At 44.7% G+C, this 16,624-nt stretch overlaps 1 protein-coding gene across 1 annotated transcript in view; it reads left to right on the top strand.

The window, feature by feature from the left end:
- creb3l4 (cAMP responsive element binding protein 3-like 4) overlaps window positions 1-9,660 on the top strand; it is a 22,049-nt gene extending 12,389 nt beyond the window's left edge. The window contains exons 2-8 of the mRNA XM_028579833.1: window positions 1,093-1,182; window positions 2,872-2,978; window positions 5,028-5,096; window positions 7,416-7,500; window positions 7,841-7,934; window positions 9,207-9,259; window positions 9,295-9,660. Coding sequence (XP_028435634.1) covers window positions 1,093-1,182; window positions 2,872-2,978; window positions 5,028-5,096; window positions 7,416-7,500; window positions 7,841-7,934; window positions 9,207-9,259; window positions 9,295-9,534 — 738 coding nt within the window. The 3' untranslated portion in view covers window positions 9,535-9,660. The remainder of the gene's footprint in view (window positions 1-1,092; window positions 1,183-2,871; window positions 2,979-5,027; window positions 5,097-7,415; window positions 7,501-7,840; window positions 7,935-9,206; window positions 9,260-9,294) is intronic.
- The last annotated feature ends 6,964 nt before the right edge of the window (window positions 9,661-16,624 follow it).

Below are 16,624 nucleotides of genomic sequence, written 5' to 3' on the forward strand. Positions count from 1 at the left end.
ATTTCAGATACAGTACTAGGGGACCACTAAGGTCTATATAAAAGAGACTTCAGATACAGTATTAGGGGACCACTAAGGTCTATATAAAAGAGACTTCAGATACAGTATTAGGGGACCACTAAGGCCTATATAAAAGAGACTTCAGATACAGTATTAGGGGACCACTAAGGCCTATATAAAAGAGACTTCAGATACTGTACTAGGGGACCACTAAGGTCTATATAAAAGAGACTTCAGATACTGTACTAGGGGACCACTAAGGTCTATATAAAAGAGACTTCAGATACTGTACTAGGGGACCACTAAGGTCTATATAAAAGAGACTTCAGATACAGTATTAGGGGACCACTATGGTCTATATAAAAGAGACTTCAGATACAGTATTAGGGGACCACTAAGGTCTATATAAAAGAGATTTCAGATACAGTATTAGGGGACCACTAAGGTCTATATAAAAGAGACTTCAGATACTGTACTAGGGGACCACTAAGGTCTATATAAAAAGAGACTTCAGATACAGTACTAGGGGACCACTAAGGTCTATATAAAAGAGACTTCAGATACAGTATTAGGGGACCACTAAGGTCTATATAAAAGAGACTTCGGATACAGTATTAGAGGACCACTAAGGTCTATATAAAAGAGACTTCAGATACAGTACTAGGGGACCACTAAGGTCTATGTAAAAGAGACTTCAGATACAGTATTAGAGGACCACTAAGGTCTATATAAAAGAGACTTCAGATACAGTACTAGGGGACCACTAAGGTCTATGTAAAAGAGACTTCAGATACAGTATTAGGGGACCACTAAGGTCTATATAAAAGAGACTTCAGATACAGTATTAGGGGACCACTAAGGTCTATATAAAAGAGACTTCAGATACAGTACTAGGGGACCACTAAGGTCTATATAAAAGAGACTTCAGATACAGTATTAGGGGACCACTAAGGTCTATATAAAAGAGACTTCAGATACAGTACTAGGGGACCACCATAGGACCTTTTTAAAGACAGTAATGAAAGAGCCGGAGATCTGCGGGTCTCAGTTGTGGTTTGACCTGGAGGACTGACTCTTCTTCTACTGTTGCAGCTGTCCCCGGAGCTGCAGCTGACTGAGGAGGAACAGAAGCTGCTGACCCAGGAAGGAGTTGCTCTGCCCAACAACCTCCCTCTCACCAAGGTCTCCTGTGTGTGTGTGTGTGTGTGTGTGTGTGTGTGTGTGTGTGTGTGTGTGTGTGTGTGTGTGTGTGTGTGTGTGTGTGTGTGTGTGTGTGTGTGTGTGTGTGTGTGTGTGTGTGTGTGTGTACATAGCAGCTACTGCATAAAAGTAATGAGTAACTCCCCATCTACCAATCAGGAGCTTTGCAGAGATCAAATGATAACGTAACAACAATAACAACGATAACAATCTGTAAATAAACGTCTGTTGAACGTGCGGTCTCCTGACGAAAGCCCTGAAGCCCGATTTTATGCAACTGCGTTGAGTCCACGGCGACGAATACCGACTGTGATCAAACACAAAAAAAGAAAAGGCACACGACTACAGACGGAGACATTTTGGGGGAAAAAAAAGTGCTAAAAACTAGGGGTGGGAATCCCAAGAGGCCTCACGATATATCATCACAATACTTCTGTCACGATACCATATTATTGCGATTTTAAACATATTATTGCAATGTGTTTACCTTTTTTCCAACTTCAAATTTTTTCCGAATTTCAAATGATGTCCCGAAGGAAAATGTTGTCAACATCTGTTTTATCTAAAAAGATACTTTTCTCTGTCTTTTCAGATCACTTAGATTTTATTGCTGCAAAATGGGCATTGTCAAGCAGACAGACTGACCGACACATATATCATAAAAGATCCCTACTTGGCATCATACAGTATTGCCACGGAAAATATCGTGATACTATGCAGTATCGATTGTTTTCCTCCCCCACCCCTACTAAAAACACACGTTGGTATGGCTTCTCGGTCCAGGCGCCACCGAATCTTCGGGTCTTTCTTTGCAGGGTTCATACACATTTTAACCAATACTTTTCCACGAGTTTTTAATGACTTTTCGGCAAATTTCCATGACGGTGTGTTCCTGAAAATGTCAGTCGACATTATACAATAAGAATACATATCTGTGTTAAAGTTGTACCCTCAGAGGTTTAACTATAAAGTGAATGATAATGTCTGTGGTTCATAGTGGGACTCTTAATATCGCTCCCCGAATACAACGCTGAGGTTAAGACGACATGAAAATACATTTATTAATGACTAGAGATGTTCCGGTATGGGCTCCGATACTGCCTAAAACGCTGGTATCGGTATCGGGAAGTACTGGAGTTTATGCACCGATCCGATACCACGTAATAAAGCCCTAAAGAAAATCTATGTTAAAGTAGTTTATTTATGTTCTTTTTCCGTTATAACTGACTGTCAAACTGGAGAATAAAAGAAAGTTCTGGGGCATTCGTTGTTTGTGTTTTGTTCATGTTTCACAAAGATAGAAATAATATCACATCCATACAGGGATAGTAGTATACAGCTGTTAAAACCTAATCAAATATATGACACACTGGTATCGGATCGGTACTCGGTATCGGGCGATACACAAGTTCAGGTATCGGAATCGGTATCGGGAAGCAAAAAATGGTATCGGGCCATCTCTATTAATGACCTATTATTATGCTGTGTTAAATCATAATTCCATGACTTTTCCAAAACTTTCTGGGTCTTTTTATGTTTCCAAAACCTTTCCAGGTCTGGAATTTGCATTTTTCCATAACTTCCATAACTTTTCCAGTTTTTTTTCTAACCGTATGACCCCTGTGTATACATAAGACCTGCAGATGGCCTGACTGGCTCTTTGTTCTTCAGGCCGAGGAGAGGATCCTGAAGAGAGTTCGGAGGAAAATCCGCAACAAGCAGTCTGCTCAGGACAGCAGGCGCCGGAGGAAAGAGTACATCGACGGGCTGGAGGGCAGGTACACTGGGGGGTACACTGGGGGTACACTGGGGGGTACACTGGGGGTACACTGGGGGCAGGTACACTGGGGGAGGAGGTACACGGGGGGGCAGGTACACTGGGGGAGGTACACGGGGGGGCAGGTACACGGGGTGGGGGGCAGGTACACTGGGGGAGGAGGTACACTGGGGGAGGTACACGGGGGGGGCAGGTACACTGGGGAGGTACACGGGGGCAGGTACACTGGGGAGGTACACGGGGGGGTACACTGGGTGTGTGTGTGTGTGTGTGTGTGTGTGAGACACTGTGTATTTGTGCACTTGCGTGTGTGTGTATGTGTGTGTGACACTGTGTGTGTGTGAAACACTGCGTGTGTGTGTGTATTTGTGCACTTGCGTGTGTGTGTGTGTGTGAGACACTGTGTGTGTGTGTGTGTGTGTGTGACACTGTGTGTGTGTGTGTGTGTGTGTGACACTTTGACTGTGTGTCCGTGTGTGTGACTCTGTATATGTGTGTGTGTGACTGTGTGTGTGTGTGTGTGTGTGTGACACACTGTGTGTGTGTGTGTGTGTGTGTGTGTGTGTGACACTGTGTGTGTGTGTGTGTGTGTGTGTGTGTGACACTGTGTGTGTGAGACTCTGACTGTGTGTCCGTGTGTGTGACTCTGTGTGTGTGACTGTGTGTGTGTGTGTGTGTGTGTGTGTGTGTGTGCGCACTTGCGTGTGTGTGTATGTGTGTGTGACACTGTGACGGTGTGTCCGTGTGTGTGATTCTGTATATATGTGTGTGTGTGTGACTCTGTATATGTGTGTGTGTGACACTGACTGTGTGTCCGTGTGTGTGACTCTGTACATGTGTGTGACTGTGTGTGTATGACTGTGTGTGTGTGTGTGTGTTTGCGCACTTGCGTGTGTGTGTGCGCACTTGCGTGTATGTGTGTGTGACACTGTGACGGTGTGTCCGTGTGTGTGACTCTGTATATGTGTGTGTGTGACACTGACCGTGTGTCCGTGTGTGTGACTCTGTACATGTGTGTGACTGTGTGTGTGTGTGACTGTGTGTGTGTGTGTGAGTGTGTGTGTGTGTGTGTGTGTGTGCGCACTTGCGTGTGTGTGTATGTATGTGTGGGTGACACTGTGACGGTGTGTCCGTGTGTGTGACTCTGTACATGTGTGTGACTGTGTGTGTGTGACTCTGTGTGTGTGTGTGTGTGTGACACTGACTTTGTGTCCGTGTGTGTGTGTGTGTGTGTGTGTGTGTGTGTGTGTGTGTGTGTGTGTGTGTGTGTGTGTGTGTGTGTGCGCGCGCACTGTGTGTGTGTGTGTGTGTGTGTGTGTGTGTGACACTGTGACGGTGTGTCTGTGTGTGTGACTCTGTACATGTGTGTGACTGCGTGTGTGTGACTGTGTGTGTGTGTGCGCACTTGCGTGTGTGAGTATGTGTGTGACACTGTGACGGTGTGTCCGTGTGTGACACTGTATATGTGTGTGTGTGTGACACTGTATATGTGTGTGTGTGACTCTGTATATGTGTGTGTGTGACACTGACTGTGTGTGTGTGTGTGTGACACTGACTGACTGTGTGTGTGTGTGTGTGTGTGTGTGTGTGACACTGACTGTGTGTGTGTGTGTGTGTGTGTGTGACACTGACTGTGTGTGTGTGTGTGTGTGTGTGTGACACTGACTGTGTGTGTGTGTGTGTGTGTGTGTGTGTGACACTGACTGTGTGTGTGTGTGTGTGTGTGTGTGTGTGTGTGTGTGTGTGTGTGTGTGTGTGTGTGTGTGTGTGACACTGACTGTGTGTGTGTGTGTGTGTGTGTGTGTATGTGACACTGACTGTGTGTGTGTGTGTGTGTGTGTGACACTGACTGTGTGTGTGTGTGTGTGTGTGTGTGTGTGTGTGTGTGACACTGACTGACTGTGTGTGTGTGTGTGTGTGTGTGTGTGTGTGTGTGTGACACTGACTGTGTGTGTGTGTGTGACACTGACTGACTGTGTGTGTGTGTGTGTGTGTGTGTGTGTGTGTGTGTGTGTGTGTGTGTGTGTGTGTGTGTGTGTGTGTGTAACAGGGCAGCAGCTTGCAGCTTACAGAACAAGGAGCTCCAGAGGACCGTGGAGCAGCTGGAGAAACGCAACATGTACGGCAGACACCTTTCTTATTGATTATTGACCGATTACCGATCGATGAACCCAGTCTGGGTTGTGTCAGTGTTTTAGACCAGTGGTTCCGAACTTTTTCACCTAAACTGACAAATTAGACCACAGACCCCCCCCGACTCTTTTTACATGTCTTATTACAGAAAGGTTTATGTATGAAACCCCATGACATAAAAAGTCACACATTGTGTCATTGTGTAGCTTCTGGATGGAGGTAAAGAGAAGATGATTCCCCTTCAGTCCTCACTTTTGGAAACCTCTGTTTTCAGACAGTCTGATCAACCATCAGCAGAGGGCGCTGTTGTCTTCTGTGTCTGACATTGTTGACAATGCTCTGTGTCACACGTGTATATCAATTTGAATTCACAATACACGATTTGTGTGACACAAAGCACAGAGGACATCCCTTTGTGACATAATGTCTCTGCCCATACATCATCAATATCTGTGACCTGGACATTGCATTGCTGCAAAAATACATAGCATAGCACCTTATGGGGTTTCTCTAGAGGGATGTATGGGAAGTTAACTTAGGTACAAAGTCATTCTAGGGGTATTTATTTATGGGGAATTAAATTAAATTAGGTACAAAGTCATGGGTAAATTCTTTTCATGGGGACATATATAGATAAGGAAAACGGGTGAACAGCTTAAAATTATATGCCTGTTTGTTTTTGCTCTAACAATATTTCGTTGTTATGATATAGCAATGACAAAATAAACTGAGCTGAATAGCTTTTGGCCCACCTAGTTGTGCGCCAAACCAAAAACACAGGAAAGTGTTTTTTTAAACTGCAACTACCCGACATTCAAAGCAGAATTTGGCAGATTTGCCGACTCTGAGACTCGGAAATTCCCCCAGAAGGAACTCTTTAGATGACTTTTGTAGGGCTTTGTGTCAACAAAAATGTCGGAAAAACTAACCAATTTACCAAAAAGGTGACAAATGACTGAGAAAGCCACAAAAACGTTGGAACCAAAACAACCAAAAAGCTACCATAATGGCCACTGGTCACAAAAAAGTGACATGCAGTAACAAAAGCATGTCAATAAACTCTCCATGTCTGGCCCTTGGTGTGATTCTCTTTTTCCAGTGTGGCCCTCTGGGAAAATGAGTTTGATACCCCTGATCTATGTGTTTCTGCAGCAGTCTGACAGTCTGGACCCATATTTATCAGGCTTCTCAAAGGGCCTTTTTTAGTCCTAAGTGCTGAGAATTCACAAAATGTACTCTTACTTTCAAACTTAAGTATAAAGGTACGTTATCTTAAAGCTCATTATTTAACTCTGGTGTTGTCTGCCCGTCGACTGTGCAACTCTGTGTTTTTCTGGGTCCAAATTTCAACATTTTGTTGTTCTTTTTCTACACTTTTCTCGACATTGTTTTGTCGATTTTATTCCAATTATTTTTGTCACTTTTTTCAAAATTTTAGGTCACTTTTTTTGGGCGTTTTTTTTTAATTTTTTAATTATGTTTTTGTACATTTTTTAAATTTTTTTTTTTTTTTTTTTTTTCCTCCATGTTTTTTTTTCTCACACTTTAATTTTCATTTTTTGGTCCCTTTTTTTAACAAGTTTTTGTTTCTTTTTCGATATGTTTTTGATGGGTTTTTTTTTTGTCATTTTTACTGAATTTAATTATTTTTTTTGTCACTTTTTTCAACGTTCGTCACTTTTTTCCACGTTCGAGCAGTTAAACGGTATCGTTTGGACAGAGCAGGCATGAACTATCATAATATCTAGGCTATATATATATATACAGTAGGCACCCCAGTTTAACATTTTTAATTAAGACATATGGTGGAAAATGTGTATATCACAATTTCTCTTGAAAAATCTTTAATGTCAAATGTGTGTCCTCTTAGGAATTTCACTATTCACTGTGAGTTTATCTGAGAATATTCGTAAATAAGGAAATCTATTTAGTGATTGGTCCGTGCGTATGTCGTCATCCAAAATCCTGTTTGTGGAACAGCAAAAGTGTCGAGAGTCACCTCTAAGATGTAGTCCTACACTTCACTTAAATTATGACTTGCTTACTTAAATTATGCTTGGTAATTCCTAGCATTGTTGTTTTGATGAATACGGTATGCCCTGGTTGTCAAATGTCAATTGTATCCTGCTGTGAAACCGGATTAGTCGGCTTATTTAGTGAAGTTAAATTTCCGTTTTATGGCAGAAAAGAGTTTAGTTTGGAATCGGGATCTTTACAGGAACACTTGAAGGAAGTGTGTGTATGTGTGTGTCTGTGTGTGTCTGTGTGTGTCTGTGTGTGTGTGTGTGTCTGTGTGTGTGTGTAGGTCTCTGCTGAGTCAGCTGCGACAGCTTCAGTCTCTCATCAAACAGACGGTCAGTAAAGGAGCCCAGACCAGCACCTGCTTACTGGTAGGAAACTCACTGTCTCTCTCTCTCTGTCTGTGCCTGTCTCTCTCTCTCTGTCTGTGTGTGTGTGTGTGTCTGTCCCGTCCGTCCCGTTTAATTTTGTGGTTAAAATAAGGTCAAATATTTACCGTGTTAGGTGCATGATGCCTGTCTTTTACTTGCCTTTGCGAGCAGCTGATGTTGAGGCACTCTGTGTAGGGCTGGATTTAAACAATCGACCAATGAAAATGGGCATAGAAAGCTGTGCATAACTGTAGAATGACCTTTCATCAGGGATTTCTTGTGAAATGCAATAATATACAGTGTATATAAAGTGTATATATAAGTGTGTTTGTGTCCTCAGATCATCCTGGTGTCTCTGGGTCTGATCATCCTGCCCAGTTTCAGTCCATTCAGCCGCAGCACGTCTGCAGACGACGACTACAGACCCACAGGAGGTCAGTCCCTCGCCGCATCACTTCCTGTCGCTTGTATAGCCACTCATTCAGAGTTAAAGAAGGTCACCGAAGTTATTTAATAACATACAGTACAGGCCAAAAGTTTGGACACACCTTCTCATTCAATGGGTTTCCTTTTTATTTTCATGACTATTTACATTGTAGATTCTCACTGAAGGCATCAAAACTATGAATGAACACATATGGAATTATGTACTTAACAAAAGGTGTGAAATAACTGAAAACATGTCTTATATTTTAGATTCTTCAAAGTAGCCACCCTTTGGCTTTTTTTGATAACTCTGCAAACCCTTGGTGTTCTCTCAATGAGCTTCATGAGGTAGTCACCTGAAATGGTTTTACCTTCACAGGTGTGCTTTGTCAGGGTTAATTAGTGGAATTATTTCCCTTATTAATAAAAAAAGCAAAGGGTGGCTACTTTGAAGAATCTAAAATATAAGACATGTTTTCAGTTATTTCACACTTTTTTGTTAAGTACATAATTCCACATGTGTTCATTCATAGTTTTGATGCCTTCAGTGAGAATCTACAATGTAAATAGTCATGAAAATAAAAAGGAAACTCATTGAATGAGAAGGTGTGTCTCTCTGAAGTCTCTTTTATATAGACCTTAGTGGTCCCCTAATACTGTATCTGAAGTCTCTTTTATATAGACCTTAGTGGTCCCCTAATACTGTATCTGAAGTCTCTTTTATATAGACCTTAGTGGTCCCCTAATACTGTATCTGAAGTCTCTTTTATATAGGCCTTAGTGGTCCCCTAATACTGTATCTGAAGTCTCTTTTATATAGACCTTAGTGGTCCTCTAATACTGTATCTGAAGTCTCTTTTATATAGACCTTAGTGGTCCTCTAATACTGTATCTGAAGTCTCTTTTATATAGACCTTAGTGGTCCTCTAATACTGTATCTGAAGTCTCTTTTATATAGACCTTAGTGGTCCCCTAATACTGTATCTGAAGTCTCTTTTATATAGACCTTAGTGGTCCCCTAATACTGTATCTGAAGTCTCTTTTATATAGACCTTAGTGGTCCCCTAATACTGTATCTGAAGTCTCTTTTATATAGACCTTAGTGGTCCCCTAATACTGTATCTGAAGTCTCTTTTATATAGACCTCACACCTATCACCATTTCTAGTCACTGGGAGAATACCCATTAATGTAAAAAAACCTCATAAAGTGAAATGTTCATGCCATGGGACCTTTTTTAATACATTTAACTTAAACTAATCTATGCTTCAATCTTTCCAGTTATTTCCAGAAACATCCTGACGGACCCTCCTCCTCCTCCTCCTCCTCCTCCTCCTCCTCCTCCTCCTCCTCCTCCTCCTCCTCCCAGCCGACAGCGGACCGGGCCGACGCTCCGGTTGTGCCGCCCGCTGACCTCGGCCAATCGGGACCTCCGGATGGCACCGCAGGCTTCGATAGGACGGCTCAGGACGAGGGGAGCCAATCGGGGAACGGCTCGGCTCTCGTCGCCGGGGAGACGGAGACGGAGCCGCTGGCGCTCGGTCTGACAGCGGCAGCGGGGAAAGGAAGCCGAAATCCCGCCAAACCTGCACATGCCGACGAGATGTAGACCGACGCTTTCAACCACGATGACTGGACTTCATGTTCAACGTCTCGCTCAAAGGCTAAATTTACACTGCTACGTTTTGGTTAAAAAAACACTACGTTTCCCCTCTCATTCCCCCTGCTCTGGTGTTTCCCCTCTCATCACCCTGCTCTGGCATTACCCCCTCTCATTCCCCCTGCTCTGGTGTTTCCCCCTCTCATCACCCTGCTCTGGCATTACCCCCTCTCATTCCCCCTGCTCTGGTCTCTCCCCCTCTCATTCCTCCTGCTCTGGCATTTCCCACTCTCATTCCCCTTGCTTTTGCGTTTCCCCCTCTCATTCCCCCTGCTCTGGCGTTTCCCCCTCTCCTTCCCCCTGCTCTGGCATTTCCCCCTCTCATTCCCCCTGCTCTGGTCTCTCCCCCTCTCATTCCTCCTGCTCTGGCGTTTCCCCCTCTCATTCCCCCTACTCTGGCGTTTCCCCCTCTCATTCCACCTGCTCTGGCGTTTCCCCCTCTCATTCCACCTTCTCTGGCGTTTCCCCCTCTCATTCCCCCTGCTCTGGCGTTTCCCCCTCTCATTCCCCCTGCGCTGGCATTTCCCCCTCTCATTCCCCCTGCGCTGGCATTGCCCCCCTCTCATTCCCCCTGCTCTGGCGTTTCCCCCTCTCATTCCCCCTACTCTGGCGTTTCCCCCTCTCATTCCCCCCTGCTCTGGCGTTTCCCCCTCTCATTCCCCCTGCGCTGGCATTACCCCCTCTCATTCCCCCTGCTCTGGTGTTTCCCCCTCTCATTCCCCCTGCTCTGGTCTCTCCCCCTCTCATTCCCTCTGCTCTGGTTTCCCCCCTCTCATTCCCCCTGCTCTGGTCTCTCCCCTCTCATTCCCCCTGCTCTGGCATTTCCCACTCTCATTCCCCTTGCTTTTGCGTTTCCCCTCTCATTCCCCCTGCTCTGGCGTTTCCCCTCTCATTCCCCCTGCTCTGGCGTTTCCCCCTCTCATTCCCCCTGCTCTGGCGTTTCCCCTCTCATTCCCCCTGCTCTGGCGTTTCCCCCTCTCATTCCCCCTGCGCTGGCATTACCCCCTCTCATTCCCCCTGCTCTGGCGTTTCCCCCTCTCATTCCCCCTGCGCTGGTCTCTCCCCCTCTCATTCCTCCTGCTCTGGCATTTCCCTCTCATTCCCCTTGCTTTTGCGTTTCCCCCTCTCCTTCCCTCTGCTCTGGTTTCCCCCCCTCTCATTCCCCCTGCTCTGGTTTCCTCCCCTCTCATTCCCCCTGCTCTGGTCTCTCCCCCTCTCATTCCTCCTGCTCTGGTCTCTCCCCCTCTCATTCCCTCTGCTCTGGTTTCCCCCTCTCATTCCCCCTGCTCTGGTCTCTCCCCCTCTCATTCCTCCTGCTCTGGCATTTCCCACTCTCATTCCCCTTGCTTTTGCGTTTCCCCCTCTCATTCCCCCTGTTCTGGCGTTTCCCCCTCTCATTCCCCCTACTCTGGCGTTTCCCCTCTCATTCCCCCCTACTCTGGCGTTTCCCCTCTCATTCCACCTGCTCTGGCGTTTCCCCCTCTCATTCCACCTTCTCTGGCGTTTCCCCCTCTCATTCCCCCTGCTCTGGCGTTTCCCCCTCTCATTCCTCCTGCTCTGGCATTTCCCACTCTCATTCCCCTTGCTTTTGCGTTTCCCCCTCTCCTTCCCTCTGCTCTGGTTTCCCCCCTCTCATTCCCCCTGCTCTGGTTTCCTCCCTCTCATTTCCCCCTGCTCTGGTCTCTCCCCCTCTCATTCCTCCTGCTCTGGTCTCTCCCCCTCTCATTCCCTCTGCTCTGGTTTCCCCCCTCTCATTCCCCCTGCTCTGGTCTCTCCCCCTCTCATTCCCCCTGCTCTGGTCTCTCCCCCTCTCATTCCTCCTGCTCTGGCATTTCCCACTCTCATTCCCCTTGCTTTTGCGTTTCCCCCTCTCATTCCCCCTGTTCTGGCGTTTCCCCCTCTCATTCCCCCTACTCTGGCGTTTCCCCCTCTCATTCCCCCTACTCTGGCGTTTCCCCCTCTCATTCCACCTGCTCTGGCGTTTCCCCCTCTCATTCCACCTTCTCTGGCGTTTCCCCCTCTCATTCCCCCTGCTCTGGCGTTTCCCCCTCTCATTCCCCCTGCTCTGGCGTTTCCCCCTCTCATTCCCCCTGCGCTGGCATTACCCCCTCTCATTCCCCCTGCTCTGGTTTCTCCCCCTCTCATTCCCCCTGCTCTGGTCTCTCCCCCTCTCATTCCCCCTGCTCTGGCATTTCCCACTCTCATTCCCCTTGCTTTTGCGTTTCCCCCTCTCCTTCCCCCTGCTCTGGCGTTTCCCCCTCTCATTCCCTCTGCTCTGGTTTCCCCCCTCTCATTCCCCCTGCTCTGGCGTTTCCGAGCCCCTAAACCGGAGACATTTGGCAACACCGACACTGACGCCAACGTTTCTCCGTCCTGATTGGCTCTTATCGGTCACGACGTCTCGTTCTGAGACTTAAAGCTACTAACGTTACCATGGTAACTACCAGCAGTGGGCGGAGCCTCCATGCTGCCTCCTGGTTAAGCCCAGTATACCAGGATGTAGATGAGATATTTTGGTTTTGGGCGTGTTAGTTTAGACAGAGATTAGTTCTTCTACTGGAGATAAAAACACTAATCTCCACCGAGTTCGCTTTTGGCCCAAAACTTAACGCTTAAAAACTCAAAACGTAGCGATGTAAATGTCGCCAAAGTCATAACCAGCAAACAACACAAACATTTTCAAGCATTTCAATTTCCGAAAAGCACACATGTTGTCTTTTGTTTAAAGTCCGAGCTTGAAGAAATTGTTTGACATTTTGGGTTTATATGCTAATATAATATAATATATGCGTTTTCTTGTTCAGAGTCGGACGAGAAATTTGCTTCTACTCTCATGTCTGTACGGTCAGTGTGACGCTATACAGCCAGCAGGTAGTTAGCTTAGCTTAGCACAAAGACTGGAAACAGATGGAAACTGTTAGCCTGGCTCTGCCCAAAAGGGAACACAAGCTGCCTGCCAGCATCTCTAACGCTCACTGATTTACATGTTATATCTTGTTTTTGGTTAATCTGCTCAAAACTTAAGCCCCTGACACACCAACCAATACTAATCTGTATTGTCGCCCAAAAAATTAAAACCAGCAGCTGATTGGACGATCAGCGTCACGTGTGTTTGGTTTCTCCCGGATTTTTTCAACCGGGCATTAATGGCTTCTTTGTTCAGAATACGATCTCGTATTAGACTAAAATAGTTCACCGAAACGTGTTTCTGAAAACATTTTAATTGAGAAACGTGCCGTGCAGTTGCTGAATCTGTCTTCATTTCAGATCGACAAAGCGTTAGCGCTCCACCAATCAGATGTCAACGTAAGAAAGCTTTTTTTTGTCAGGCAGGTGCGTAGGATATGATCAAAGGTAGCAGATCAAAACATTTTTAGAGAAAATCCTGCACACTGACCATTACGCAAGCAATAATTTATTTAGAAAAATACAACATTTCGGTCTGAGACCTTCATCAGGTTAGCTCTCCACCAATCAGATTGGCCACTGAGTCCGACTGCCCGCCTTCCGATTACACATGTCAAATCGGCCCCTCAGACGGACGAACGCACGGGACACACCGAACAGACTTGAGTCACCGACATCGCCAGACTGTCCGACAGGCCGATTATCGGCTCGGTGCGTCAGCGCCTTAAAGTATAAAAACGATCAGTAATGACCAACTCTGAACTCAAAAAGAACATTTCTGGTACTGTTCAGCCTGGCTTTTATTCTCCTAAACTTTGCACTCAGATTCGGGAAATACGGATGGAAACGTTTATTTAAACAGAATATCGGCTATATCAATAACTGTAAATTTAAGGGTAAATCTGAAGCTAAGGAGTGTATTTTCGTTAAATTATCTTTTTTTTCTTTTTTTTTTATCCAGAGGAGGTGTGTTTTTCCTGCTTCACATTAATATCCCAACCCTGTCTTAGAGGCAGTTCGTGAAATGGTCACGTTATTTAATCTATTGATTTGTTTACACGGGCGCGTTTAGCTCGTTTATTTCATGGTGGCCAGCACGTTGTTTAAAGAGCCCATATTATGAAAGAAAATCACCTTTTTCCGGGATTTTAGGTGTTATTTTGTGTCTCTGGTGCTTCCACACGCATTCAAACTTTGAAATAAATCCGTCGATGGTGTTCTGAGTGAGATCTGGTTTCTGAATGTGTCCTGCCTTCAGTCTCCTGGTGAGCTGGTCAACATCTGCACGGCTTTCTACGTCACTAGCCGATACGAGGTGGCCTATAGGGGGCTAACCGTTAGCATGCTAGCTCGTTCTCAATGGCAAAACACTGCTACAACACACACGAGATCACCCTAATCTACAAAATTAGTTGTATAGAACTACTTCCATGTCCCTGTTCTGCAGGTATTCCACGCTAAGTGTGAAGTGCCTCCTCATTTAGAAGAAGTCTCCCGGCTAATCCTGCCTCGTTCAGGCCGAAGTTGGAGAAACAGCTAGCTAGCTCATGTAGTCCTTACCTAGCTACTGAGCATGTAGTCCTTACTGAGCATGTGCGACTGACAACAAAGATGTTACAGAAGTTGAGAGGTCTCACTCTGTAGCTAAAACAGAGAGCTCAACACACAGGGTGAAAAGAGGAGCTGCGGCAATGTGCAGTAGAACAAAAATATGGTGTTTTTTGAAAATTAAACCATGTAAACCTATTCTGGTACAACCTCAAAATACAATTATGAAGCTGAAAATGAGCAGAATATGAGCACTTTAATGTATTTCAATGGGAAGCATTCTTTTCCTAAACCCAACCTCCGTATAGATGACCCCCTACGTGCTGACCACCACGGAAAAAAAACTAGATATATACGTGTCCGTGTACACGAATCGATAGATAAAAAATTCCATGACCATTTCACGAACTGCAGTAAGACCGTGTTGCAACCCATATCCAGTTCAGTTACTTTTATTTTGTAAATAATGTTGGATTCATTTTTTTTTTTCTTCTGATGGATGGATTTGTTGAGTCTATTTCTAAAGGTTTTTCTATTTCTAACAAAAGTCAAAAGTCCTTCTGAATTATTGAATTGATTGTTGTTTTTGGGGTTGGATTTATTTATGAAGTTCCCCTTGGAGTTACAGGGCTGCTTCAGCCTCTACTGGACCCAAGATAAGATCAGTTAAAAGCATTCATAACATTTATTATATTTATGAATTTTGCAGCGGGGTGCCGCCTCTCTATCCAACAGCTTTGGTATGTTTGTCATTCACCCGCTCACATGCTTTATGTTTTTCTTCTATTACTTTATTAAAAGGGAACAATCAATGGAGACTGTCTCTGATTTAATTATTTGTGTGTGTGTGTGTGTGTGTGTGTGTGTGTGTGTGTGTGTGTTTTATTAGGAAGAAAGGCAAGAATAGGTCAAAACAAACGACAAAACCTTCAAAAAAAAAAAAAAAGGTGACAAACTTCAAAAACAGCGACAGAAACTTTGAAGAAAGTAGAAGTAACTCCAGCCTTGGAACTGAAAAACATTTTGCAAAAAATCTTACGTACCCCCTGCAATCCTCGAAAGTACCCCAAGGGGGACACGTACCCAGGGTTGTTGGACTGGGGGGAAAAGAGGACTGAGTACCGTAGAGAGTATATAAGAATGGACCAACAGATCCCGTGTCTGGACAGATACCAGTGAAGGATATCAGAAGTCTCTTTCCCGGTGCTGGCTGAGTGTTACTGAGCAGCCTCCAACTGAGCTTGAAGACGTAGATGTGACGTGAGCAACGTGTCTGAAAGTGTGAAGTCTTCTGGTAGCTGTGCCGAGAGAAATCTCAATCATTCCCAATCTTACAGAGACGGAGAGTGTAGGTATATGTAAGGAGATAACATAGACACAGGCTAATTACTGATCACTAACATGCTAGTTAACATTAGTCATTAAACCTAAACAGCTTTGTAAGTCCAAACTGCCTGTGAGATTCTCGTGTACTATACGGTAATTCCTCTACTGTGTGACAGTAAGTCTCGTGGTTATGACCCAATCGTTAGCCTATTTTTATAAAAGTGTCTGCTACAAAACCATAACGTGAGATACAAGGTAATGGAGCCTTTTATACATTGTTGTGTTTCTTTAGAAATAAACAACAGACAAATAGAGTCTTTAAACGCTTCAGATGTAAAGTTATTCGCTGTCAAAGTGACGTCAAAATGAATGGGGGTCAATGGGATTCTAACAGGAGGTGATGGCTTTGTAGCATCAAAATGGCGCCATAGGAGCTACGTGTTCTTAAGCGAAACTAACCACCTTGCTGAGTACCCAGCGCCCAAAAAGATGCTGGAATGCTTGTCTACGCGTACTAATTAAAAAGCTAGCACATCTGGGCCATGAGAGGGTTGGACAAAACGAGCTTTATCTTGAGATGTTTTGCAGGACACATTTTGTCCCCATTAGATTTTGTGGAAAAAAACAAACTGTTAAAACATGTTTAACCACCACAGATGTTAATTTACAGACCTCTCTCCCCACACACACACACAGGATTTATGGGTAATAAATCCCCCAAAAACTCATCCAGTTCCCATTTAGATTAGAAATGGAAATCAGACCTGCTGAGCCTTCGATAGTCAGTCAGAGCAGAGCGGCAGTCGTGTTCCTCTGCACATGGGGAGCTTCTCCAATATTTACATCCCTCTCTCTGTTGAATAATTGACAAGAACCTGAAGGGGTGTCGATCCACTTCCTGTTGAAATGGCAGCGAGACACAGAGGAGTCACGCTGCTGATTAAAGATGGCTGGATGATCCACAGATATTACATAAATAATGCCCACATACCGTTGAAAATACAGAGATTGACAGACTTGATTATGGATTAATATTTTATTATTCTCCTTTAATAACATATGTTTGACATAAAAACATGTAGCAGTGATAAATAAGGCTGGCCGAAGCAAATTAGTTAATTTATCTCCGGATGTGTCTGTCTGAAAAATGCCATTTTATTGTCTGAATGTTCTGGAGATATGTGGCTTGTTCAAGAATGGGTCCAATATTTACGGGGCAAAAGAATCGGTCATAATCTATACGTCTACGTTCACTTCT

This window comes from Perca flavescens, chromosome 6 (assembly GCF_004354835.1).
Source record: "Perca flavescens isolate YP-PL-M2 chromosome 6, PFLA_1.0, whole genome shotgun sequence".
In the NCBI taxonomy this organism is placed as follows: Eukaryota; Metazoa; Chordata; class Actinopteri; order Perciformes; family Percidae; genus Perca; species Perca flavescens.